Consider the following 27,204-nt stretch of genomic DNA (forward strand, 5'->3'; position numbering starts at 1 on the left):
CACTTTTTACAAGGGATCTGAATGACTAAGTTAGATATTAATAATACTCGCATCCATATTCCCATAGCAGAATCTTCCTGGAGGTTACTTATTATTGTGCAAAAGGTTCAGGTGCTACATTTTTAGGCTCCACTTTTCAGTCTTGCATCAGCACTATATTTCTTCTGCAGAATTGTTCAAGCCTTTTCTCGTTACCTGCTTTCCTTGGGCCTATACACATATTATATGGACAGCTGGCCCTTTCTGGTTTCCTTCCATCAATTAGCAAAACAGTACTCTCAGATTTTCCTTTCAGAAGCAACAAATGCAGGCTTCCTTATCAGACTGGAGAAATTTTGTCACTGTCAATACTTACTTAAGTCGCATTCAGACGACCCTTATCGGGTTTCAAGCCATGGAAAGTGCTATCACGCTCTTCTATCTCCTTCTGCTACTGTGCAGATGACATCCCTTGAGCCTCATATTTATTTTGGACGAGTACATAGGTTTCTACAGTGGGCACAGCATAACCAGTGGATCATGCACTCCAGTCATTTGGATCATCCTGTCTCATTGCTCAGGGTGTTTGAACAGAAGACAAGTCTACCCTTCATATCAATGTTTTCAAATTCCTTACAGTATTTTGTGCAATGGTTGAAGGTATGTATTTTCTGAAGGGAAATATTTTCATGATACATTCTGACAATTCCATAGTGGTATCTCATGTGTATCATTGAGAAGGCACATATTCTCAAGACTGTTATTTGCATACCTTGGATCTTCTCTACTGGGCTCATGTATTCTTCCAGGAGAGATTAACTTAATTGCATATCGCTTGTCTTGAACCATCCAGATTCTTCCAATGGAATGGATGCTACATCATGAGGTTTTTCAGGGGATTTGCTCTCAGTTATGATCACCAGTTATCAGTGTTTTGTGACTTACTGTAACTCTCTACTGCAGTTATTTTGGTCTCCAATACCTTATTCTCAAGCATTGGCAATAGATGCATTCAGTCAGCACTGAGCAAGTTTACATCTGTGTGCTTTCCTCCAATTTGGCTATTGGTCCTGGTCCTGACTATGGTTCGTTCTGCTCCCTTTCATGTTGTCTTGGTTTCACTGTATTGGCCAACTCAAGTATGGTTTCCACTTCTTCAGTATTTGCAGGAATGTCCATCTTTATCTCTTCCTCATTGGCAGTCTCTGTTTAGACAATATAGGTCAGACATTCTCCACCCAGATGTTTGGAAACTTAATCTTTACTCCACCAACAGGAACATGACACACTTTCCCTATATCAACTGTTTCCTTCTACATTGTAGAACCCAATTCTCACTTCTCAATTTAGCACAGTAGTATTAAAATGTATTATGTCATGCCAGTGGTTTTACTTATTTTTCATGTTTTCTATTAATAAACTTAGTTGTTTTTTCATGAGTTTTATTCAACTTAGTTTTCTTTAATCATATACAATTATAATCTCAATGTAGGTTATTAATTTTGAACTTTACTCCAGCTGAACATAAGTTCTAAATTTTAACCAGCTGTATCTCAGGCAACAGTGCTTACACTTGGTTGTTTAGGTCACAGTTTTTCCTTGAGAATTGGAGGTCATCATGTGGCCAGGTGTTTCTTTCAAGCCCAGAGTTGACATTTCTTTGTCTGGTGAATCTGGATTAATGCAGTTTGCAATCTTGAATATGTGGACACAGGTGTGTTACCTTAATTGGTATCCATTTTCATTTAGGATCATTCTTCAATATACCTAGTTTTATTTCCTTCTCTAAATATTGGAGTTCTTGCTGATAAAAATTTCTGGAGAGACACTCGGAATTTTTTTCATGTCTTCACGACACGTTTATGCATATTTAAACTCCCAAAATTATGGTCATGTACTATAATAAGGTTTGGTTCAAATTCTGTTTGGATTTAGATAGCCTTCTGTGTCTTATGCATGATCTTGCATATTACATTGCCTGTATGGCTTATTTCTGTGGATCCAATCCACCCTTATTTATACACTGGAACTTTTTCTTTCTATGTGATTTTTTTCATTCACGGACTTTACACATTGGACTTGCCAACTTGTTATCAGGCAGGTATATTCATCCTTATTTCTCCACTTCTTTCAGTTTCATTTTTCCAGGTGTCATCACATCAGTTTCAGTATCTTGCCTTTCTCTAGCTGCCCATATGTGTCATAAGTTGGATGAAATCATCCAAGCTTACAAGTGGACAACAACCAACATGTACATTTCCCATTAACTCCTTTCAGGTAGGTGTTTTGTCCTGATTTATATATTGTGTTATGCCTGTAATCATATTACACATTTTTCCTGTAGTGTATGGGAATCCTTACCACTTACCAGCTTCTATCTGGTGGGATGGTAGAACATGGAGGTGTTTTTCTGTGTGTGCTTATTTCCACTCAGTTGAGAGTGGGGTGATGGTTTTCTGCCAGTATAGTTTGCATGACTATCCTCCTACTGCATATCTAATGTATGATTCTAGATGTTGTGTGATAGATATTGGATTTTTCCATCACATTCAATATGGACTGGAAACTCTTCTTCTTACTGCTTTCTGGATGTCAGTTTCAAGGCAACTGGTGTTGGTTGGATCTGAACCAATCAATGAGTCCTCACACACAAGTGGGCTTGGGATTCTTTTCCTACACTGTGGACTGGATGATATATGGCCAATGCTGCATGATTTTTATTGATTTTTACTTTCCTTGTTGCATTTCCACCTTCTTTCCATTGTCCAGAAGTTAGTTCCTGGGGATACAGGTGTCAGTCATGTTGAATATGTGCATGTGATGACATGGATTATTGGAATAGAAATCCTTCTATCATTTGCCAGTTGATCCAATTTTGCTAGTTTTGGATTGGCATTTACATCTTAATTATAGTATAAAGTATTCTATCCAGTCTACATCATGAGTACAGCTGACCAACAACTCTCCTTCTACTGTGGACATATGTTCTATTCCCAGATCCACTGAGTTTGGACTGGAGTTGACTTCCTATTTACAGTCCAGATAAAGATGGTTGCAGACCCTCCTCTTATCATGGACAGAATTATACATTTCTGATTCCACTGGTTTTGGACTGGATTTCACTTCCTGTATCTACTATATACCTGGGGCATGTATAGTTAATTTTTATATATGCCTCTTTGCTACTTACTTGGTGACACTTTCCTTCATCAAGATTGAAGATTATAAGTCAATCAGGTGTGGTGTAGTCTCCCATGTGTATGTTCTTCAGAGAAGAAAAGGCACACTCAGTGGAAGCATTTTGCAGATGCTCTCTAAAGGGTTCTCATCTTGGTAACTTTTACATCAGTCCATCCACCTGGTCAGTATGGGATTCTAGCTGTTATGTGAGAAGTAATATATCGTACTGGAAGTTAATATTTTCTGACACTAAAAATATATTTCCAATAAATACTTACATCTTTTCACACTTTTCACCCTTCCTCTCAACTTCTGGTTCTTCTTTTATGCCTAATATCAAACTGAGGATTGGGTTCTATAGTATAGACCCATCCAGCTGCAGCAGGAGAGTGTTTCACATTTCTGTTGGTAGAGGGTTTTCACCTGTTAAATGTAGCTGAACAACATAGTAACATAGGCTAAGTGAGAATTTTGAAGACTAGTTATCTACCAAAACAAATGTGTATGTATCAGTGAATGAGAAAAGCTCTTATGTGAGAGGAGGAGGTGATCTATTGGAAATATATTTTCAGTACAGGAAAATATTAATTTTCATTTTTTTTTATCACAGATCATGTTCATTTTGTTTCTTTGCTTGAACTCAATCAGTTTAGTTAAATTCAACATTATTTCATAATTTTTCCTGCCAATTCTCCTGTGATATAAAGTATACTTACTTTGTACTCTATGTGGAAAGCAATTTAATCCCAAAATGTCATAATTATCCAAATTTGTACAGAGTTAAACCAAAGAATCAGTTTGTTGCAAAGGATTGTTTGATGTGAGGTAACAATTTTCAATTCTAGTGACCTTGATTCATAGATATTTGTGTGTTCTGTGACTACTTATTGCTCTTTAGTTGACGTGTAAGCACACATGAAGTGTAAAATTGCCCTCTTTTGAAATGGTTACATCACAGGATTTTTCAACACAAAATTCTACTATTTCACAAGTTAATGGGTCTGGCATGGCCAGGTGGTTAGGGCTGTGGGTTCAAATCCCTGTCCCACCAAACATGTTCACCTTTTCTCTTTGTGTGTATTATAATGTAATGGTCAATCCCTTTTTTCATTGGTAAAAAAATTGGTGGTGATAAATAGCTATGTTCCCTGTAGTCTTTTACTGCTAAATTAGTGACAGCTAGTACAGATAGCCTTTATATAGCTTTGAGTGAAATTCAAAACAAACAAACAATCCACAATTATAAAAGCATGAAGGCACAAAATGTTAGCATTTCAAGAAGAGAATCCTTGTATTGTTAAAGTATATTGTTAAAATAAGGGAAGATATAATTTAAGCATGGAAAAAACAGTATTCCATCACTGATTTCTAGTTCTACACTGGTGGTAGTAAAAGAAGGTTAAACAGCCTTTACTTAAAAAATGGCAGTCTGTTGATAAAATATGAAGAAATGTTATGAAATAAGCTGATAGAAAGAAAAGTTCAAAGTTATGAATTATGGAAGTAAATGACCAAAGAAATAAATAAATTTACCTTATTATATTGTACAAATACATCCTGCAGTGGTATGGAACTTCAGAGATATAGTCCATAACCAGAACAACTGTATAAGACACCATTTTGTTGGATAAAGGGACAATGAGGTCTACCCATTCATCCTTTTATCAGTGGGTCATGAAAACGTATAACTAGGGCACATAACTTTCCCAGGAAGTCATCATATTAATGACACTTACAATATAACTTATCTTTGTAAGTGAATTTTATATAGATGAGACAATTTAACATTCTTCATGCAATTATTTTGAACTCTTTAATGTTATAGAATATCTGAGCACTAAAATACTAACTAATACTAAGCACTGTTTACTCAGAATTCTTTTTTTGAGTTATGTACTTATATAGTCTAAACTTTACCCATTTTTTCTCATTTTTTACTAGTCTAACTTCACTCACATATCAAAACTTATGGGCTGGAGCACTACGTCAATAATATACATGAACTGAACTTACCATGCATAATTTCAAAGATTATTAAATGTATGTCTATGAAAGAACATGGTATATTTTAGAACTTTATAGGTATTTATGGAAATTAGTTTATCAGTTAGGATTTTATGGTGTTTTACATTCAGTGCATGGAAACATTATTTGCAAATATTATTTTATGAGGCATAACCACAAGCAAGATGTGTCTTTATGTATATGATGGTGCTTACTTTGCTTTGTTATTTAATAACCAGTTTGTATGTTGGTTTTCCAGAAAAATTTCTGCTCAGATGTACACACTGTACTGCTAATATAATATACATGTGCTTTTGATGATAACCCAGAAGTATATTTTTAAACATAAGACATGTTTTTATCTATTGAGTAATAATGTTTTGAAATGGTGGCACTTTTAGGAGCTTATACTTTGTATGTTTCAAATAGCCATTATTGTAAATTTCTAAGATTTTTTTTTAAATTTAGATCTCAAATGTATCACATGCCAAACGTGTAGATTTAGTTCAACAAACTTGTAACCATTCTGGCAGATAATACAGAATTTATTTAGTAAACTGCATCATAACTTTTTTTGTTTTTTAAATTTTGTGCAAAGCTACACAAGGGCTATCTGTGCTAGCCATCCCTAGTTTTGCAGTGTAAGACTAGAGGAAAGGCAGCTAGTTATCACCACCCACTGCGAACTCTTGCACTGCTTTTTTTACCAAGAAATAGTGGGAATGATCGTCACGGCACATTATAATGTCCACCATGGCTGAAAGGGCAAGCATGTTTGGTGTGACTGGTATTCGAACCCGTCACCCTCAGATTACGAGTCGAATGCTGGAAGATTGTAATTTTATTGCAAGCTGTCTAAAAATATCTTAAGTTTTTCTGCCCATGCCAATAACTCATTCGTTAAGAATTGTCAAAACTGGCAGGCTGTACTGGTGAATAATTCTTGAAGTAAATACATAATTTCAAAAAGCTTAATATAAGAATCTTTTAAATCACTTATTCTTCCCTCCCTATCAAGCTCAGACTTTTTGTCTGTATTGTTGACCATTATGAAGATTTTAAAAAGTCCTATGTCGTTTGAGTAAATGTATATTACTTGAAGATTATTTTACTTGTAATATCTCTGATTGAAGTAGTTAGATATAAATATAGGCAGCTGCAGAAGTAAGTGCAAAGCTACAATGAATGCAGAGCAAACCTAGCATCATTAAATTCTACTCCTATATAGTTTTTCTTTGTAATAGCAATACACCTTTATTATTAGTGTGTTTATGTTGTTTTTACTATTTATAAATGCATATAAACTAATATTTGGTTTGCAAATTAATTGGAACTGGAATGACTTGTTTTACAACTGCCAAAAATATTTTGTACATATACTTTAATACAGGTATGTAGATGAATCCTACTCTTGAGAAAAAAAAGTGAATTAGTTTAAGTCTGTAAAGTTGAACTTAAAATATAAACTTGTGTAGTTCATTTATGATTTATACTGTTTATGAAAGAATAAATGGGTTTACTAGGCTAAGAGCAGAGATATGTAAATTGTTTTTTTAAGTAATATTACAATATAGACTATTCAGTGTGAACCCATTATCATTAGAATTTTAATAGAATGAGAGCTGACATTAAATTTTCACTTCCTTCAGAACCTTTGTTAGTTGGTTTCATGTACTTCATTTCTAATGTTTTATTGCAACAAACATTTTATGTTTCCAGGTTTAATAAATACAAGGTAATTCTTTTACACTTTGTTAACCAAGCAAAATATCAAATATAAATTTTCCAGAATATGATCTAATGTGAGCCTGTTTCTTTTGCAAGTTATTCTTGAGAAAAGAGGTTCAAAACTAATTTTTTAGGTATTCTTGTGTTGTTGTATTGCCTACCTTATATATCATTGCAGTATAGATACCTTGTCACAAAAGTTTAATCTTTGATTTATATATACTTGACTAACTGAAGATGTTAAGGAGTTAAAGATTTCAGACTTTGAATAATTAACAGACATTTCAATAAAATACTTTAATTTATAGTTTATGACAAATCTAGTTAAGAAAAAAAATTAACAGATACCTACAGTTTGACTTGGATTATATTATTATAAAAGTTAAATATTTGTCATTTTTTAATTGTTTTATCAATAATTTTAGAATTTACCTCTACCACAAAAGTATCAAGTAAGGTTTCTGTTCTCATGATTTACACAAAAAAAAGTTATACTGCTCTTTTCTCATAGCTTCTGAGTTGTTGAAGTTAATCTAATTATTTCTGTTCAGAAAAAGGTTTGGACCATGTAGCTGAAACCATTCTATCTTACTTGGATGCTGAGTCTCTCTGTTCAGCAGAACTAGTCTGTAAAGAATGGTCACGAGTGATATCTGAAGGAATGTTATGGAAGAAACTGATAGAAAGAAAAGTTCAAACTGATTCTCTATGGAAAGGGCTGGCTGAAAGAAGAGGATGGTATTTCATTTTTTTATATTCATAATGCTTTTGAAAATGAAATGTTTTAAGTGACTAGTTTAATATAATGTAAACTAATAACATTACTGGACATACAATGCATTACATTTTGTGTAATGTTTACTTCACAGTATTTCTGTTTTAAATGTGCAGATAGCCCTTGTGTAGCTTTGTGCAAAATGCAAAAAAAACTATTTTAAAACTTTTTCTCTTCATTGCTTTTGAAATTATGTTCTTGCATTAATTATTTTCTTTTTCCATATGTTAAAATATTAATCTTAGTTTTGAGTTATTTGACTTATAAAAGTTAGAAAATTTGAAATAAAAGGGGTTCCTAAAGTAAGAGAGGATTTAAAAAAATTAACCTAAAATCTGAAAAGTCAGTGGAATTTGTTTCCTTAGATTTATATCAGTTGTGGATGTGAACACAAATGCTGCTTAGTTCTTCCATGTTTTGGTATATTGAACATAATTGTGGTCAGTCATTTTTACTTGATCTGGTTATTATTATATATTTCATTGTATTTGATAAGTTAGATCAAATATAATTTTATGAATAAAAATAAAACATTATATTACCTGTTTTCATGTGCATTGTCCTTATGTGAAGATTTTTGTCTGTAGTGCCATATTCTAAATTTCGATTAATGAGGTTACTGACTAGAGTTATGTTAAGTGGGTATAATTATGAAGAAAGTTAACATATTATTGTAAGCTATGCTTATGTGTACAGGTCTGAAAAATCTAGTGTTTTGTCTGGAAAGCCAGGAAATTTTTTAAAGAATGTATAATATGCCATCCTTATTATTTTAAGCAGATAGTTTGATAAAATACATCATAGCTGAATAGCATAATTTACATTTATTTCTGGTCTTAAACATTAAAAAAAACAGATTTTCAACTACACCTAATTGTGTAGACTAGTTATACTTCTTGTATACATGACAAAATGAGTATTATTGTTCGTATCTGTGTTAAGTAGTTTAATAATTTTCCCCCCAGGATCAAGTACTTATTTAAACCTCCACCAGGAGAACAACGTTCAGATCACATGTTTTATAGAAGATTGTTTCCTAGGTTTATTCAAGATATAGAGGTAATATTAGCTGTTAAGGAAAACTATACTGTTTTAGAATTTTTATACTGAAAAAAAATTTTGCACCAGATATTTGTATATTTTGTGTAATGTCCAGAATTATCAGAATTTTTATGTACAATTTCAAATGTTTAGGGTAAAGATAGCATATGTAATTAGATGGGCAACTTATACACTAACTTGTTTATTAGTCAGAATTGCTTACAAAGAGGGTGAATTTAAATGTTGAAATAGCCTAAATTTGAAAGATATTGGCATACCAAAATAGTAATTGTCATTTCTTTCAGAGTATTTTTTTCTTCAATCTCCAATTAAATGTTGGAAAAACCATTTTTGTTTTACACTTTTAAAAAAAATAGCCACTAGTGTTTCCAAGTTTCTTTGTTTGGGTGTTTTTGCTTTAAAAATATAAATAACACTTTCAAACAAATTCAAATGAGGTATACTTCTGGAACATTAAAAAGTCTTTTCTTGTTGAGTTTCATCCCATATTGTTTACAAAATGATTAAAATTTTCTCTGTCTTTTATATAAAATGGAGCATGCATCACTTAACCTTAATTTTCCACTCTCTTACCATAACATTTCTAAAATAAAAAGAAATGAGATTAACAGAAGTACTGTCAGAATTAGGAACAGCATTGTAGCTGACAAATCAGTTCTGCAAACTGAGGGTGACGAGCCCTTCATCACAGATGAAAGAAAATGGCAAGTGTTATACAAAAACTATAGACAAAATATATACAGTTTAACCCTGCATGCTACAAGCAAATTCTATAAGTAAAGTCTTCAACAATGTCATAGAAATTCTACTAAGTGATATGTAGTTACATTAGAAAGAAATTGTATTAAAGGTAACAGACTGTTTAGAAATTCCAATTATTGGAGGAAAGCAGATTGTTTGTAAGATCCCATGATGTTTGTATAATAAGTCATACAGAAGGTGTGGAGAATTATAGGTAAATGATGCATGCTCTGCAATGTGTAAAGGATATCTGAAAATATTTAGTCATGTTTTGTTGACGGTGTGAGCTCAGGCTCCGTGAGGAAAGGCTTTCAATATTTCAGAACCATGTACTTGTTTGAAATTTATTTTTAATTTTAAACACACAAAATTTGGATTGTTTTTGGGTTTTTTTTAAATCTAGGAAAGAGCATTAGATGATAGTAGAATTCATAAAACAATAGGGTATTCAGAAAGCAGACCAATGCCTCAGTATGTATCTTCAAGTTACATGAAGGTTTCTGATACATTCACATTGGAAAATTGAGATCAAAACAGAAAGAAAATTATTATGTATAAAAATATTGATTAATAAATATCTATTCTAAAGTACACAAGTTAAAAACTGTAAACCAAAGCACTTTCATAGTATTTTCTAAATATATACCAGTTTTGAGAAAGTTACTAATATGTTTGCATAGATATATCTATTTGGTAGAGTACAAATCAGCTGCAAAATCAATAAAAATATTCTTTGGCTTTGACTTTAAGTGAGAAATTGGTACCTTGACAAAAGTAATTGACCACCCTTACCATAAAGTGAATTGTGATCACAATTTATTTACTACCACAAACATCACTATTATTATTAAATTAGCCAGCAAAGTGTATTAATTCTTAATATATTTAACATTTGTATAAATGAATGGTGCTTTCCCATTGTATTAGATATAGCTAAAGATAATGTGATATAACTTAGTTAACTCCTCTGCTATGGGCATCCTTTTGGGTGTATGTTACAAGGTTTTATTGAGTTCATTCAAAGTCTGAACTACTTTCATATTAGGGTATATGTATAAACTTGGCATTAACACACAACTAACTATCCAAGTTTTAATATCGGTTTCAAAGTTCTTACTTTTATAAGGCAATGTTAAAAGAACAAAAATCCTCAATTTTTCCCTATCATGAGAATTGTTACATATACTCTTTAGGTATCACTTCTTCTATAATTTAACACCCCTTTGAGAAGTACAAAATTTAGCCCACATTACTCATTGTAAATTCATCGTCACTGGGATAAAACATAACTTTTATAGCCTGCAGTCTTGTTTGGTTAAATACCACTTGCCATTGCTCACTTGTCTCTCATCCTCTCTTTCAGTAATAGTTCTCTTTGACATTAAATACTATATTATTTACAACCAAGAAAAAGCCTAAGTTTTAATCTGTCAAATGATGTATTACATTATATTGTTTGCTGCACAGACAACTGTCTGTTTTGATTCCAGTTCAAACTTTATTCCCATGGAAACACATCAATAAGGTTAGCTGAATTTTTAATATCTCTTGTCATTTAGTTAGAAAGCCAGAAAAACTGATAGTTATAGAAAATAGTCTGCTTTTTTTTCATGTGTATTTTTTATTTATTATTATAAAAGTTGCTAAAATATAAAAATTAGAAACTTATTAGATTAGGTAAAATAAAGAAAAAATAATAAATATTCACAAGACATGCTCATAAATAACTTGCAAGTAAGCTGTGTGTTACTTTACTTAATTTGATAGGGTAACATGAGCTACACATTTGGCAAGTGGTTTACAACTTGTATGGTGTAAATGTTAGACACTATTCAAAGGGCAATAAAACAATTCATTTAATAAGAAAAAGATGTGTACCCTTAATAGTTTTAAACTATTTATGATAATTGTATTTTTATGTTACAATATGAACTCATTTTAGAAAGAAAGTAAAGGATAATTTAGATTTATTTTGAATGTTTTTATGATGGTTATGAGGTTAGTTAAGAGTAATGAGTTGGAGTAGAGAAAAGAACAGATAAATTATAAAGTTTTGCTGAAAAACAAACTTTGAAATTTATGTAAGAGGTTTCAGAGATTACCCGAGTGACATTTAAATGTTTCAGATGAAGAAAAGTATTTTAAAATTAAAGAAAACATTTTAGACTCAGAGTAGTTGACATTCTGACTGCAAAATTTCATGAGATACACAAAACATGTTAAAAGTTAGAGTATAAAAACTCTGAAGGTTAATTTGAGGTTAAGATTTAGATCAAATTGACCAATCTTGTAGTGAGAGTGTTAATACTATAAAAAAATGTATAGACTGTACTTTAGCCAAACTCCTTTGATTATTACATTGATATGTTTTTAGTTACGAATAATACATGATGTTCACCAAAAACAAGATTGTAGATTTATGTGTATAAATGTTAAATGCTTAGTGATAAAAAAAAAAAACTTAGAGAAGAAAATCCAGGAGGTAGCTTTTATTATTTCAATATCGTTGATAACGAGAAATCCACTTGAAAGAAAAATGTATCTCAGTACAGTTTTTATGGATATTAACACTTTTATTGATAAGGAGAGAACAATGTTTCAACCTTCCTAGGTCATCTTCAGGTTAACCTGATTTAGATACATATTATATACCACATGAAAATGGAGTGTAATGGTGGAATATGTAGGAGTTGTGGAATAAAAGTTAAGTTTTAATAAACCAATAGTAAGAATATCAGAAGATACCAAAATTACTTTTCTGGAAATTTTGCAATTGCTTATAAGTGCATTGTTCCATGAAAATTTATTTATGGTAAAAATTCCATGACTTAGTGCACTTTTCAAATTTCATTTTTTACAAGCAATTTACATAGATAAAAAGGTGAATGAAAATTGCTTTATACATCTAGATCAAAGACTCAGTGATTAATACATATATAGTTACATTTATATAAAATATTGCTTCCATGTACTTGCAGTTTTAACATTAAGATAAATTTTGGATTTTATGTATCACTAACTTAATACAGAATAGTGTAATTTCTAACAAATTTGCTTTGAATACCTGTTTACTATCACACTGACATGTGAGTAATCTGTTAAAGTGACTTCTGAACAATCAAACATGAAATGATATTAAGTTGGCAAAACTTCACAAGACTTGAAGTTATATACTCAACTGAAAATTATAACTGTTTTGCTGGATGCTCATGCATAAAATGGCTTTAAGTTGTTCAGTTTAAATTTTAATTAAGTACATAATGCTTAGAAGTTATCTGTACCATTTTAACCACAGTATTTCAGAATAATTGTATAGGAGCCACCAAAATAATGTTAAGCAATAAATAAATTGAAATATATTTATCAAAAAATGGGGAAAAAAAATCTCAGTATAGATGTTAATAGCTGTTTTTTCATTGCTGCTTGTTATGAAATTGTTGTCATGAGGCATAACTACAAATGTTTAAATCTTGAGTAAAAGCACAAATAGTAAAAAGCATACGTTACACTGGAAAGTACTTATTTTTACAAACAAATTTTTGACATATGCAGAATTATTTAATAAAGATAATTTATGTATGTTTGCAATACTGTTATAATTGCATTTATTCCTGTAGTGAAAAGAAGAAATGTTAATTTTAAGAGACTCTTGATTTTTGATGTGAAGAGTTGTTCTAATGGTTGATGCTTGTTAAGATTGTGTATGTGAAAAAGCATGAGATGCCAATGTGATAGTGTTTTTAATTGTACTTTGCAATCTATTAAATATCTTATTAATCAACTGTTGAAAGTTGTATATTAAATTATATTATAAGGTGCAAAACATTTAGCGTATAAGAGCCAGGTTACTGCATTGTATAAAGTGTTACTCTACCAAAACTTTGTAAACGGGTTTATTCTGATGGATGAACCAGTCAACAAGCTGTCACATTAATTCTATTATGAAACACATTTTTAACTGAGAAGATTATTAGGGTAGCACTTTTTATGTAACAATTTTAGAGTGGTATTTTGTTGGGATTAAGACTTGAAAAATGAAAACCGTACAGAGCTGGACATGGCTACATGCATTTGAATATAGTAAATGTTGAGATTTTTTTTTAGAGTGCAATTTTGAAAATTGTTGAAAAATTCCAGGAGGTCTGTAAAATATTTTGTAAAACGTACACTTAGCTTCTGTAGTTTTTTAAAGAAAATAACAAATTTTTTTCCTTTTAAATAATATTTGATCACTATTATAAAATATGAATAGGTAAAATAATTTATTGAAAATAAAATTATGCACTCTACTTAAGAATAGCAGCATACAAACACAAAAAGTCGTTAGTTATCTCAGTATTGCACTTTGCACATATAGACTAGATTTGTGTGCCAATTATAAAATATTGACAATTGAAAGGTTGAAACTGTTTTAAATGTTTGCATTATGTGACAATGTTAACTGAGCAAATAACATATATAAAAAGTTTTAAAATTGTTCAAGTTAGAGATAATTACTGAATTATCTAATTATAAATTTCACAGATATATTGTTTTTGTACAAATTTTAAAAGTTTATAGCTAAGGAGAGAGTTTAACCCTCTCAAGCTCTTCCCAACTATTCAATTATGATTTATATGAATCAGTGTCATTAGGTTTGATATCAAATTGTAGATTATAATTTAAATTTTAATATTATACATGAATTAATTTCTTAGTTGAAAAGTAAATTTAAAAGATTTGGTTTTTGTATATCACAGTATATGTTGAATGTAGCACTGGTTTAAATTAGATGTTTTTCATGTCCATATATGATAATTTCTTATGAATTAAGAACTCCAAAATATCTATATTGATAAGTTAGAATATAAAATGACAACATCCTATCTTTCCTATTTTTTGAAATATCACTTGTACTGAATTAAACAATGGCCCCATTCACCTCTTTCCATTTTTGGAAATGCTCCCTTACTTCTGTTTATGATGTGTCAATAACCAATTGAAAACTCAGAATGTCCTACTATTGGGGCTTACTCTGCCTTTTTGAAGTAGTATGGCATCAACTCATTCTTTTGGAACAAGATTTCAAAGAGGTAAGTTGAGTCTTTTGTCTTCTCAAAATTTCCTATTTTTTTAAATCCAAACACAGATTAACTACTTATATTAATAAATTATAGTGGAATTCTATGGTATTGATATATTACACACACACACACACACACACACACACACACACACACAAAACAAAGTTTTTTACAACCTTCACAAGTGAAATTTTAAAAGGCTGAGCAACCACCTAAAGCAGGAAATGAATACAAATGTTGTTGTAACTATAAGTGTTTGCTAAATTTTTTTATTTATTATTTTGTGTTTTAAGAAAATTAAGTTTAAAATCATATGTAAATAGTAATAGTGAATATACGTGTATAATGTATCATAACTGAAAGGTGGCTATTTTACAAAATACTAGTCCATTATAACATAGCTAAGACAGGTCACTTTGTAAATGTCAGTTTTATATTCTTTAATACTGTAACGTAAGTGTATGTGCTGCATCATTGCAACTTTTGTAGTGTTAACTAGGCACATTTGTAAAGGTCAGTATAATAAATACATATAAATGTACAACATTAGAAGCTTTAAGTTATTTAGACTAAACATTTGTCTTCATGTCATTATTTGTATCTATTTCCTAATATTTTATGGTGATTACAAGGCTAATCAAATTAATTAAAACCCTATATATCGTTAGGATAGAGATAACAACAGATGAAATATAAAATTTGACTGACAGAAACTTAACGTACATACAAGGTTGTAAAAAATTATACAAATGGTATTTGAGGTTTTTGGAACAGTGAATAGTGTCTTTAATTATAACATTAAAATGACTTTGTACTTGAACTAGTAACAAAATAACCTTTATATTCAAACAAATCTGATTTTTTTTGTGCAAAAAAGGCTCGTAATTTTTGTGAAGGTGCACATACTCTGTAATGCATTAACAGTTATAGCATAAATACTTGTGTGAAAGTGTATACGAACCCATATTTTATACTAAGCCCATTACAAAAGTGTTCAAGGTAATCTTTCTAAACACAGTCATGTCAGCCTTAAGTTCAGAAAAGTTGAATTAATCAAAAAATAATTATGGGAAATGATGATGGTAAGATTTAAATTACTTGTACAATTTGAATAATTGAGAATAGTAATAATCAAAATCCTAATTTCAATTAATTGATTATTTTTTGCAATTTGTAACACTAATTGATGAAGTTAAATTAATAAAAAATAATCATGTTATTTTAATTACTGATAGTTGGAATATTTAAAACAATAAATGCTGATTCGGGTTAATTAATTTTATGTGACACTAATCTAAGTAATTGAGTTAACTGCTCACTGTGACTAATTAGTATTCCATTTCATATAAAAGTACTCTTGTTTTTAAATTTTCCAACAAATTACATCGGCATAGAGGATAATGCATCAAACAGTTTTTTCTGGAAAATATGTGACTAGATATTATAGTGTGTGTGCGTGCATGTGTGTTTATATTCAACAATAGATAAATTTTAAGTTTTTAAACTCTTGTCTTTTTTGAGTACTGGAAATGATTGACCGGTATTTTTGTGTTGTAGTTATGCAATCTACATATTTAGAAGTGATATATGAAACTGTTGTATATTGTAAATAAAACTTAATTTTTGCCAACAACATGTATCAAATACATGAACATAAATTGATATATAGATATTTTTACATTAATTATTGGTCTTCATTATTATTTTCAATTTTTTCTTAAAAGAATCAACAGCTTGACAAAATTTAATATTGCTATGGTCTGCTTTATGTTTGGGCATAAGACATTAATATCTGAACAATGTACTTGGCCAGTAGAATGGTATTAGTTATAAACTTTTATTCATGCACAGTAAGAGAAAAATTAATAATAAATTCTACCTAAGATTATTATATTATATTGTGTGGTATTTAGATTGTGGTATGCTGCAGTTTTGGATCTCATCATCATAGTAATTTGCAGTAATTTATTCCACACACTGTATTTCAAAAAGGGGGTGACAAGTCCAGTTGTAGAACTTTTATGTTCAAAGATTTGTCTGGGTCTGTAGCAATTTATTTCTCTTCAACTATGTGTTGAGAGTTGGATTTTGCACCCTGGTACTTCATGTCAACTTTATAATCTGTTAGGCCCAGAGTTATGTGGAAAGTTAAGAATCAAATGTGAGTGGGATGTTCTGTGTCTGCCTGCACTGTAAGAAGTATCAAAAACCCTCAATAAATAATTGGATTATAGTAGGAAAAATTCAGAATTAATTGACCAGTAATATCCAACTAATCAGTCAATTAATTAAGCTATTTATATCAGCTGTTGACTTAAGGTTAGTAAATATTGCAAATATAAATAATTGTATACCTTGTTTCTTTTTTCATAATGACAATCTACACACCACCTTGAAACGACCATGTCTAAATTCTGAGCAGCAATCTTCAACATCTGTAACACCTGTTGTACCTCATTTTCATATCCTACATTCTCTTTCAGACAAACCTTTAGGGCAAATGTCTCTCTTTTTCAATAAGAAGGGACTAGAGGGAGGACTTGCTGGCTCTCCAAAGTCAGTGAAGAAGCTTCAATCTGGTGACATATTGGTGGAAACATCCACATCTCAACACAGAGAACTCCTCTTGCATTCAAAGGCAATTGGGGGTATACCTATTGAGGTTACATTTTATGCTACTTTGAATTCATCATGAGGAGTTATTGTTGAGAGGGATTTGAAAACATCCCTGAGTCAGAGATTCTCACTGGTTTCTCCACACAAGGAGTTTCTGCAATGAGGCACATCTCCACTCGCAAAGATGGAATTCCTATGCCAACCAATATCCTCATTATGGCATTTACATCACCATGTCCACCTGCCACCATCACGGCAAGTTATCTTGGTTGCAGGTACGGCCATACTTTCCAAACCCTCTCGGATGTTTCCAGTGTCAACGGTTTGGTCACTCAAAGACATCATGTCATGGTTCCTTGATTTGTGCTCATTGTGGTGGCTAGGACCACGAGGTCTGTGAGTGTGAAATGGACTCTCATTGCATCAGTTGCAATGGCTCTTGCTCGTCCTACTTTCATTCTTGCCCTAAAATGGTTGGAAGAAAAAGAGGTGCAGTGTTTAAAAACTGTTCAAAACATTACTTACCCTGAGACTCGAAAGTTGCTGTTCACCACTTCATATCACACGTATGCTGCTGCACTTCATTCCACTACTACAGTGAGAGTGCAGAAGAATATCTCTGTACCTCCAAATGAAAACTCCTTTGACCTCCACAGTAAAAAAAGTTGAAACAACTTCAGTACCCATCTCTGTCCCTAACATATATTCCAGCAAATCCCAAGATCCACTTCCTTTGATTTTGGGTACAGGCATTTCTTTGGGTACAACTTCTCCCACCCCAAGATACAAAATGATCATTCCTTCACATCCTCATTCACTGGAATTCTCTTCCAACAGTAAAGATCTGCCCCATCGACCCAGGGCAGGATCCATGGAGTTCAATAGACCTCCCTCATCGAACATGAGGTATATTGAGAGGCAGCTGCAGGCTGCCCTCAGTTGTTTACTGAAGTGGACCACAGCAAGCGGCTTTAACTTCTCTCTCTCTAAAACCATTTGCATGCACTTCTGCCACCAACAGGGTATTTACCCTGATCCTGAACTCTATATCAGTGAAGTTGTGCTGCTTGTGGTCCCTAAGACAATGTTCTTGGGGCTTATTTATGACTGTAAGCTGACATTTATACCAAACATCAAGCAGCTACGGGTGAAATGTACAAGAGCTCTGAACATCTTCCATGCCCTCTCTTCCACCACATGGGTAGCAGATTGATGTTCTATGCTAAAGATATATTGTGCTCTTATTTGATCAAAACTCTACTATGGATCTCTGGTCTATGGCTCTGCCAGGACCTCGGTCTTTAAGATGCTGGATCTCATTCATCATCAAGGACTTTGGTTTTGCACTGGGGCTTTCCACACTTCCCCATTTCAGAGCTCATACATAGTCTCATGAACCTTCTTTGCACCTCTGCCATTTGCAACTGTCTTTTACTATATGCTTTGAAACTTTGTTCCTTACCAAAGCATCCCACCTGGAGTTGTGTTTTCCTTTCTCAGTGGGCCATATTTTTTCAGAACAGATGATCTGCCATTGCTCTTTTTGGCCTTCATATCCAGGTGCAGTTGGATAAATTGGATCTGTTCTTGGATAATATTGCTGTATCTACTGGTCAGTCCATCCCACCATGAATTTTTACAGTCCACAAATGTGACCTATCTTTAAGTCATTTCAGAAAAGCAGACACACCCAATTGGAAATACTGTCTGTTATTTGCTGAACATTTTTCGATTCATCCTTCCATTCCTATTTATACACATGGTTCGAAATCAGGTGACTGTGTGGGCTCTGCCATGGTTTGTTGTGGTTTGGTGGTTGTGTGCAGAGTCCTCTCTACAGCTTCTGTGTTTACTGCTGAACTCTATACCATTTCTTTTGCTGTGGAACACATAGAAGCTAAGTAGCACTCAAACTGCACTATTTATACTGACTCAGTTATTTCTCCACTGGCCCTGGAATTGCTTCACATTAATACACACCCTATTCATACCGAAATTCAAAACTGACTGGCCCATTTCTCTTTAACTACTACTTCTATCCAGTTTTTCTGGACACCAGGCCACATTGATATTCACAGGAACGAGCTCGCCAACACAACAGCTAAATCTGTCTGCACTGGCACTATCACCACTGTACCTGCTCCATACATGGACTATGGTCCTGTACTCAAGGTTTGGCGGCTCCATGCAAGGTAGCAGTTGACTTGAAGTAAGCAACGTGAAAACAAGCTTTTCCAAATAAAACCCTATATTGGACTTTGGCCATCTTGTTTTCATAAGGATCAGAAAGAGGAATTTGATCTATCTAGACTATGCATTGGTCACAATTTTTTAACTCATTATTTTCTTTTATCTGGAACTGATACACCAATGTTTAGTCTGTGTAACACTCAGTTAACTATAAGCCACATATTACTTTCTTGCTGCTGTTATGACTTTCAACGACGGCACCATTTTAAACATGTTCTGTTCCAAGGTTTGTCCATAATGTTAGTGTTATTGGTGATGGTGGAACTGTCCACCTTGGAAATGTTTTTAGTTTTTTTAAAGGCCATTAATCTTTTTAATGTTATTTACGTTTTTTAATTTATACATTAGACATTTTTTAAAGTGATTCTCTTGAAGAATCACAGTTCATCTAGTTTGATCTGAAATTAGAAAATGGTCATAACATCAAATAACTCGAAACCAGGACTGGAAAGGCCAACTTCAGGTGACTAACGCTGCTGTGTGAATTACCTGTTAGTCATCCTGGCGAGTTATTAAAATTTTGCTACAAGTCTTTTAAAACTTTTATTACTTTATTTTTGAAAATGGCCATAACGTCAAATAACTTGAAACCAGGACTGGAACGGCCAACTTTGGGTGACTGACGGTGGTTTTTGAACTTACCTGTTAGTCTACCTGGCTAGTTAATGATAATTACATTTATGCTACAGAAAGTCTTTTACAACTAGCATTACTGTAGTTTTTCCCTTATCACTGTAGTCTTGATGTAAACATTTGTTTTAATGCAATATATGTTTTTTAACTTTGTTTTGTTTTACCTTAATTTCCTTTTATGAATTTTACTAAACTTACTTTAATTTTAACTTTTTATCAGATGTTTGGGGCAGATAGCCTAGCTGTTGTGTGCTGTGAAACATCAAACCAACTAACCAACCATTTAGCATAAGTAGCATGATCATTTTGACTTTGTCATTTTAATGTAACACCAGGTAGACAGCAGCTTCTCAGGCTTACTGTGTTTACTAAATGAATTTACAGAAATGACATTATTATCATAATAAGAAACTGATATGGACTTTGTAATAGCTACATTTTTCAAATGCTCCATGGACTCAGAAACAGGCTGTGATTTATCATTTGTCTTTATAGAATAATTTTCTGTGAGTTACACATCCTTATACCACTTATTTATTTGTGGTTGTGATCTTCTCCAATGATTGCTTATTAGTTTTATCATTGTAAGTTGCAAAAACAACCACATAAACTGTCAAGAACACCCTGACTGACAAATTCACCTAGCTCAATGAAACAATCAGCCAATGTACCAAGTTATTAAAATGACATTACCTACGAAGTCACCTTACATTGTCAAACAAGTATTGCATAGTTACCAAGACACTTGATGAGTGTAAATAAAATTGTTTACTTAAAATCAGAACACAAAATAAAGTAATTGTACAAATATCTTTGGCTATGAATATTTTCAGATATGTGAGCATATATGTATAGTATTCATTTTACATAATGGTCATTTATTTCGTTGGATTCAATATATGTACCTTTTTTCTTGTTTGTATGTTTTTCACCTGATTTAAAGTTGGATATGCATAATGGTGAACACTGACTCATACTTTCAGTGTGATAAGAAATAATGTATTAGTTGTACATTAATAAAACTGGAGCACAAGAACATATATATATATAATTGTACAAAATATGGAATTGCTGCAATACGTTTCATATTTGGGGTAAAAATAACTGAAGTATTATGGGAAGTACCATTTATTTTTGTTTTCTCTTCCCTTAAGTAATTGTTTTTATGTATTTATAGTGTTTTTTTGTATAAAGCCTGAAATGAAATTTCATTAATAAATCAACTATAATCTATTAAGGTCCTATTAATATGAAATATATTTTACTTGTATATTCTGTTTTCTTACAAAAGTGTTTTAAGTATTATATAATTAGTCATCTCTGTGAAATGCAGGTGACTAGAAATTTAAAACTGATAAAATTTTCTTATATCTATAACTTGTATATAGTAGATATTCTTTTATCTTAAAAGTTACTTAGATATGGCATTTAGTGTGATTTAATGAGTAAAGTGTTTACTTTCACAGAGTATCGAAAACAATTGGCGGTGTGGTCGACATAATCTACAAAGGATTAACTGCCGTAGCGAAAACAGCAAAGGGGTATATTGCTTACAGTATGACGATGAAAAAATTGTTAGTGGACTAAGAGATAACACAATAAAGATATGGGATCGTACTTCCCTTCATTGTCTGAAAGTGAGTGTTTAATTTTTAATTTTATTGTTTACTATTTTAAAAACTATTTAAAATGTAAACTGTTGAAGGGAATATTTGAAGTATAAACAAAAGTTACTTTTGTTTGAAAAACATAACCTTTCTGGGATTTTATTCTATTAGTTTTCAACAATTTTCAAGTTGGAGAAACTGAATAAAAGGATTGTTTTTATTCTGTAAAATATTTGCATGGAATGATAGTTGCTGTATCGTTGTAGGTTCTGACAGGACATACAGGATCTGTTCTCTGTCTTCAGTATGATGACAAGGTTATTATTAGTGGGTCCAGTGATGCCACAGTTAGGCAAGTATTTTTCTGTATTATCTTTTTAACTAACCAAATACTGACTACACTGTATTCATGCTTTTCTTGGAAGGTGATAATTTAAAACTTTCAATATGATTGCATAAATTATATTTTTCTCCAGAAGCATTACATTTCTTTCATTCTTACTCTTGTATGACATTAACCTGTTTTTACCTTAGTGTATATACACTGTCATACACATAAAGAAATAAACAGTTGAGTATATCATTATTTGTACATTTCTAACCCCTCGGTGTGGATTCCTGTACGTGGTGAGGGGACCTCCCAGGGAAGGTTCTGTTTTGTCTAAACATCCACCCACGTGTTTGCCGTGCTTGGCGACCCATGAAGGGTAAGAGAGGATCTTAGTGGTTGAGGGGTCCAACCCTAACACACTTCTTTGGCCTTGAATTCCTGTAGATGGGCAGCCTTTGGGTGGCCCCCCTTGGGTCAATCAGCTAGTCCACTTGGGCTAGAGTCAACCACATACCAGTGTTGGAAGTTCTCAATGGGTGTTGTGGACATTGTGCCTGATGCTGGTGTTTGGGTATAGTGCTCACGAAACCCTGGCGTTGCTGCATTGTCCTTGCATGACTTTGTAGTGCATCCCCTCGTAGGGCTCCATGGTGGGTGGGGTCAGTGGGTACCGAAATTTTCCTTTTTTCCTATGGATCCTCCTTCAAAAAATTTAAATAAAGTAGTGAAAAAACTATCAATGGGTAAGTGACCACATCTTGAAAACTCTGAACAGCAATCTTCAACATCTGTAACACACTTACCTCATTTTCTTATATTATATTCTCTTTCGGAAAAAACTTTAGGTCAATTGTCCCCCTTTTTTATTCAGAAGGGACTAGAGGGACTTGCTGGCTCTCCAAAGTCAGTAAAGAAACTTTGATCTGGAGACATATTGGTTGAAACATTCACATCCCAACACAGTGAACTCCTCTTGAATTCAAAGGCAATTGGGGATATACCTATTGAGGTTACACCTCATGCTACTTTGAATTCATCACGAGGAGTTATTGTTGAGAGGGATTTGAAGAACGTCCCCGAGTCAAAGATTCTCGCTGGTCTCTCCACTCAAGGAGTTTCTGCATTGAGGCGCATCTCCACTCGCAAAGATGGAGTTACACTGCCAACAAATACCCTCGTTTTGACATTTACTTCATTACTTGCACCTGCCACCATCAAGGCAGGTTATCTCATTTGCAGGGTACGACCATACATTCCAAACCCTCTCCGATGTTTCCAATGTCAGAGATTTGGCCACTCAAAGAAATCATGTCTTGGTTCCCTGACATATGCTTGTTGTGGAGGCAAGGACCACGATGCCTATGAATGTGACATGGACCCACATTGCGTCAACTGCAATGGTTCCCACCATTCCTACTTTCGTTCTTGCCCAAAATGGTTGGAGGAAAAAAGAGGCAGTGTTTGAAAACGATACATAACATTAGTTATCCTGAGGCTCGGAAATTGCTACCCACCACTCCATCTCGGACATATGCTGCTGCATTTCATTCCACAACTACAGTGGGAGTGCAGACAGATCTCTCTGTGCCACCAAGAGAATCCTTTTTAAAACAAATGAAAATCTTTTTGACCTCCATGGTTAAAAAGGTTGATGAATCGATTTCCACACCTATCTCTGTCCCTTCCATACATTCCAACAAACCTCAAGATCCACATTCTTCAGTTTCAAATACAGGCATTTCTTCTGATACATCTTTTTCTCCCACCCCAAGAGGCAAAACAATCATTTGTTTGCATCCTCAATCACTGGAATCCCCTTCCAATAACAAAGACCTGCCCACTCGACCCAGGGCAGGATCCATGGAGGTTGATAGACTTCCGACTAAGGACAGTAAGGAAAAAAGATGTGGTCGTAAACAGAAGGGTTCTCCAGCCACTTTGCCTACCCGTCATTAAAAATGGCCACCTTGATACAATGGAACTTTCAAGGTTTACATTCTAATCTGGATGATATCAAAACACTGATTGCTTCCTACCATCCTGTTTGTCTTTCCTTACAAGAAACATTTCTCAAACCTGGTGATACAGTCACCATTTGGCAATTTTTTCTGTACAGAAATGACAGGCTGTGTGATGGACGAGTACATGGAGGGGTGGCACTATTGGTTGATCAGCATGTGCCCACCCTGTCTTTGTCACTCAACACACCCTAGGAGGCCCGTAGCCATCCGTGTTTCCTTGGGTCATACCTTCACTGTTTGTTCTCTCTACGTGTTTGCTGGAGTGACATATGATCAATCAGACCTTGATGCTCTCGTTGAACAGTTGCCGTCTCCATTTCTAATCCTGGGGGACTTTAATGGACATCATCCCCTCTGTTATTGATGGGAGGGGTCACTCTGTAGAGTGTATGCTCTCTGATCACAATCTTTCTCTTTTCAATACAGGTTCTTCCACTTATTTTCATGCATCTAGTCAGTCCTTTACCGCTATTGATCTCTCGGTTTGCTCCACTTTATTATTCTCCCATTTTTCATGGAGGGTTGACAGTAATCCACTCGGCAGTGATCATTTTCCTATCCTTTTCAGAGAGACTGGCCATGGTCGATGCCACCCTACCCGCATGCCCCGGTGGAAGCTGGATCAGGCAGACTGGTCCACTTTCACTGCTCTCGCAGAACTTGATCCTGCCATCGTAAATCAGCCATCAACAGACGACTGTGTGGCAGCAGTAACTGGCTGTATTATACAAGCAGCTGCTCAGTGTATTTCTAAAACCTTGACACGTTTTCCACGCTATCCTCGTTCGTGGTGGAATCCTGCTTGCTACTTAGCACGGAAGGCTCAAAAATGGGCCTGGGATACTTTTCGTAGATATCCCACACTTTCAAACCACGTCGCTTCCCAATGGGCCCGTGCACATGCAAGGTGGGTAAGACGTCAAAGCCAGAAGGAATCTTGGATTAAGTTCACAACTAGCATATCTTCTACCACCACTTCCAAGGTCATATGGGACAGGATTCGATAGGTTAATGGGCACTACAATTCTGTCCCCCTCTCGATCTTACTCTCTTATGGTCAGGAGGTGGCTGATGTCTGGAGCATCGCTGATACTTTAGGTGAAAGCTTTTGCTGGGTATATAGCACTTCTGCTTGTTCCTCCACCTTCTTGGCCATCAAGACTCAGGCAGAGTGTTCACCTCTTTCCTTTCGAACTGACTGTTTCTTTTACTATAATTGTCCCTTTACACTGGTGGAACTGAAAATGGCCCTTCATCGGTCTGCCAGTACATCTGTTGGACCTGATGATGTTCATTATGACATGCTGCACCATCTATCTCCTGCTTCTCTTGATGTCCTTTTGATCATCTTTAACCAGATCTGGTAGGAGAATGTTTTTCCTGATGCCTGGCACCAGGCTATTATTTTACCTTTCTCTAGGCCAGGGAAAGATCCCAAGATTCCTTCAAACTACCGTCCAATTGCTTTGACGAGCTGTCTCTGTAAGACCTTAGAAAGGATAGTTAATGCTCGTCTTGTTTGGTTCCTCGAATCAAACAACCTCCTCTCGCCCACCCAGTGTGGGTTCCAACGACAGCACTCCACCATGGACCACCTAATTTGTTTTGAAACATCAATCAGAGAAGCCTTTCTCAAATGCCAACATCTTGTATCAATATTCTTTAACATTGAGAAGGCTTATGACACAACATGGAGGTATGGCGTTTTGTGAGATCTCGATATATATGGGTTACATGGCCATTTACCCATGTTTATTAAAATATTTTTAATGGACAGGAGATTTCAAGTTTGTGTGGGTTCGACACTTTCCCGTTCTTTTGTACAGGAACTTGGGGTTCATCAGGGCTGTGTTTTGAGTGTCACACATTACAGTGTAAAGGTAAATGCTGTCACTGAACAACTCCCTCTCACTGTTGCGAACGGGCTCTATGTCAACGACTTTCACATCTCGTGTCAGTCGTCGAACATGAGATATATTTACCAGCAATTACAAACTGCCCTCAATTGTGTACTGAAGTGGATTACGGTGAATGGATTTAAGTTTTCTCTCTCTAAAACTGTTTGCATGCACTTTTGCCACCAACGGGGTATTCACCTTGATTCTGAACTCCATATCGGTGAAGTTTCGCTGCCAGTGATCCCTGAGACCAAGTTCTTGGGGCTTATCTTTGACCATAAGCTGACCTTTACCACACTTAAAGCAGCTACGAGTCAAATGCACAAGAGCACTGAACATCCTCCGTGTCCCCTCTACCACAAGTCGGGAAGTGAATCGATGTTCTATGTTAAAGATATATTGTGCTCTTATTCGTTCAAAACTTGACTATGGATCAATGGTCTATGGATCTGCCAGACCCTCGGCCTTAAAGATGCTGGATCCCATTCATCACCAAGGACATTGACTCTGCACTGGGGCTTTCTGCACCTCCCCAGTTCACAGCTTATACGTAGAATCTCAATAACCTTCTCTGCACCTTTGCCATTTGTAACTATCTTTACTATATTCTTCGAAACTTCGTTCCTTACCAAAGCATCCCACCTGGGGATGTGTTTTCCTTCCTCAGTGGTCCTTACTTTTTCAGAACAGACAATCTGCCATTGCTTTTTTTGGCCTTTGCATCCAGGCACAATTGGATGAATTGGGTCTGTCTGTGGATAACATTGCAGAATCCACTGGTCAGCCTATCCCTCCCATGGCTTATTACAGCCCCCAAATGTGACCTTTCTTTAAGTCATCTGAAAAAGGCAGATACACCTAACTGGAAGTACCATCTTTTATTTACTGAACATCTTTCAAACAATCATTCCATTCCAATTTATTCAGATGGTTCCAAATCAGGTAATTCTGTGGGCTCTGCCATAGTTTGTTGCAGTTCGGTGGTTGCGCACAGAATCCCCTCTACAGCTTCTGTGTTCACTGCTGAACTGTATGCCATATCTCTTGCCCTGTATCATATTGCAGCTGAGCAGTACTCCAACTGCACTATTTATACTGACTCGTTTAGTTCTATACTGGCCTTGGAATCGCTACACGTTGGTTCACACCCTGTTCTCGCTGATATTCAAAACCGACTGGCCCATTTCTCATTAACTGCTACTTCTATCCAGTTTTTCTGGATACCAGGCCATGTTGGTATTTGCAGGAACGAGCTTGCAGACACGGCAGCTAAATCTATCTGCTCCCGGCATTATCACCACTGTGCCTATTCCGTA

The 27,204-nt window shown here is 34.2% G+C and overlaps 1 protein-coding gene across 3 annotated transcripts in view; it reads left to right on the forward strand.

The window, feature by feature from the left end:
• LOC143229078 (F-box/WD repeat-containing protein 1A-like) overlaps window positions 1-27,204 on the forward strand; it is a 73,036-nt gene that overhangs the window by 27,311 nt on the left and 18,521 nt on the right. For all 3 annotated transcript variants that reach the window (XM_076460860.1, XM_076460861.1, XM_076460862.1), the window contains 4 exons: window positions 7,443-7,629; window positions 8,632-8,725; window positions 21,498-21,668; window positions 21,905-21,990. In XM_076460860.1, coding sequence (XP_076316975.1) covers window positions 7,443-7,629; window positions 8,632-8,725; window positions 21,498-21,668; window positions 21,905-21,990 — 538 coding nt within the window. The remainder of the gene's footprint in view (window positions 1-7,442; window positions 7,630-8,631; window positions 8,726-21,497; window positions 21,669-21,904; window positions 21,991-27,204) is intronic.

This window comes from Tachypleus tridentatus, chromosome 10 (assembly GCF_004210375.1).
Source record: "Tachypleus tridentatus isolate NWPU-2018 chromosome 10, ASM421037v1, whole genome shotgun sequence".
Lineage (NCBI taxonomy): Eukaryota > Metazoa > Arthropoda > Merostomata > Xiphosura > Limulidae > Tachypleus > Tachypleus tridentatus.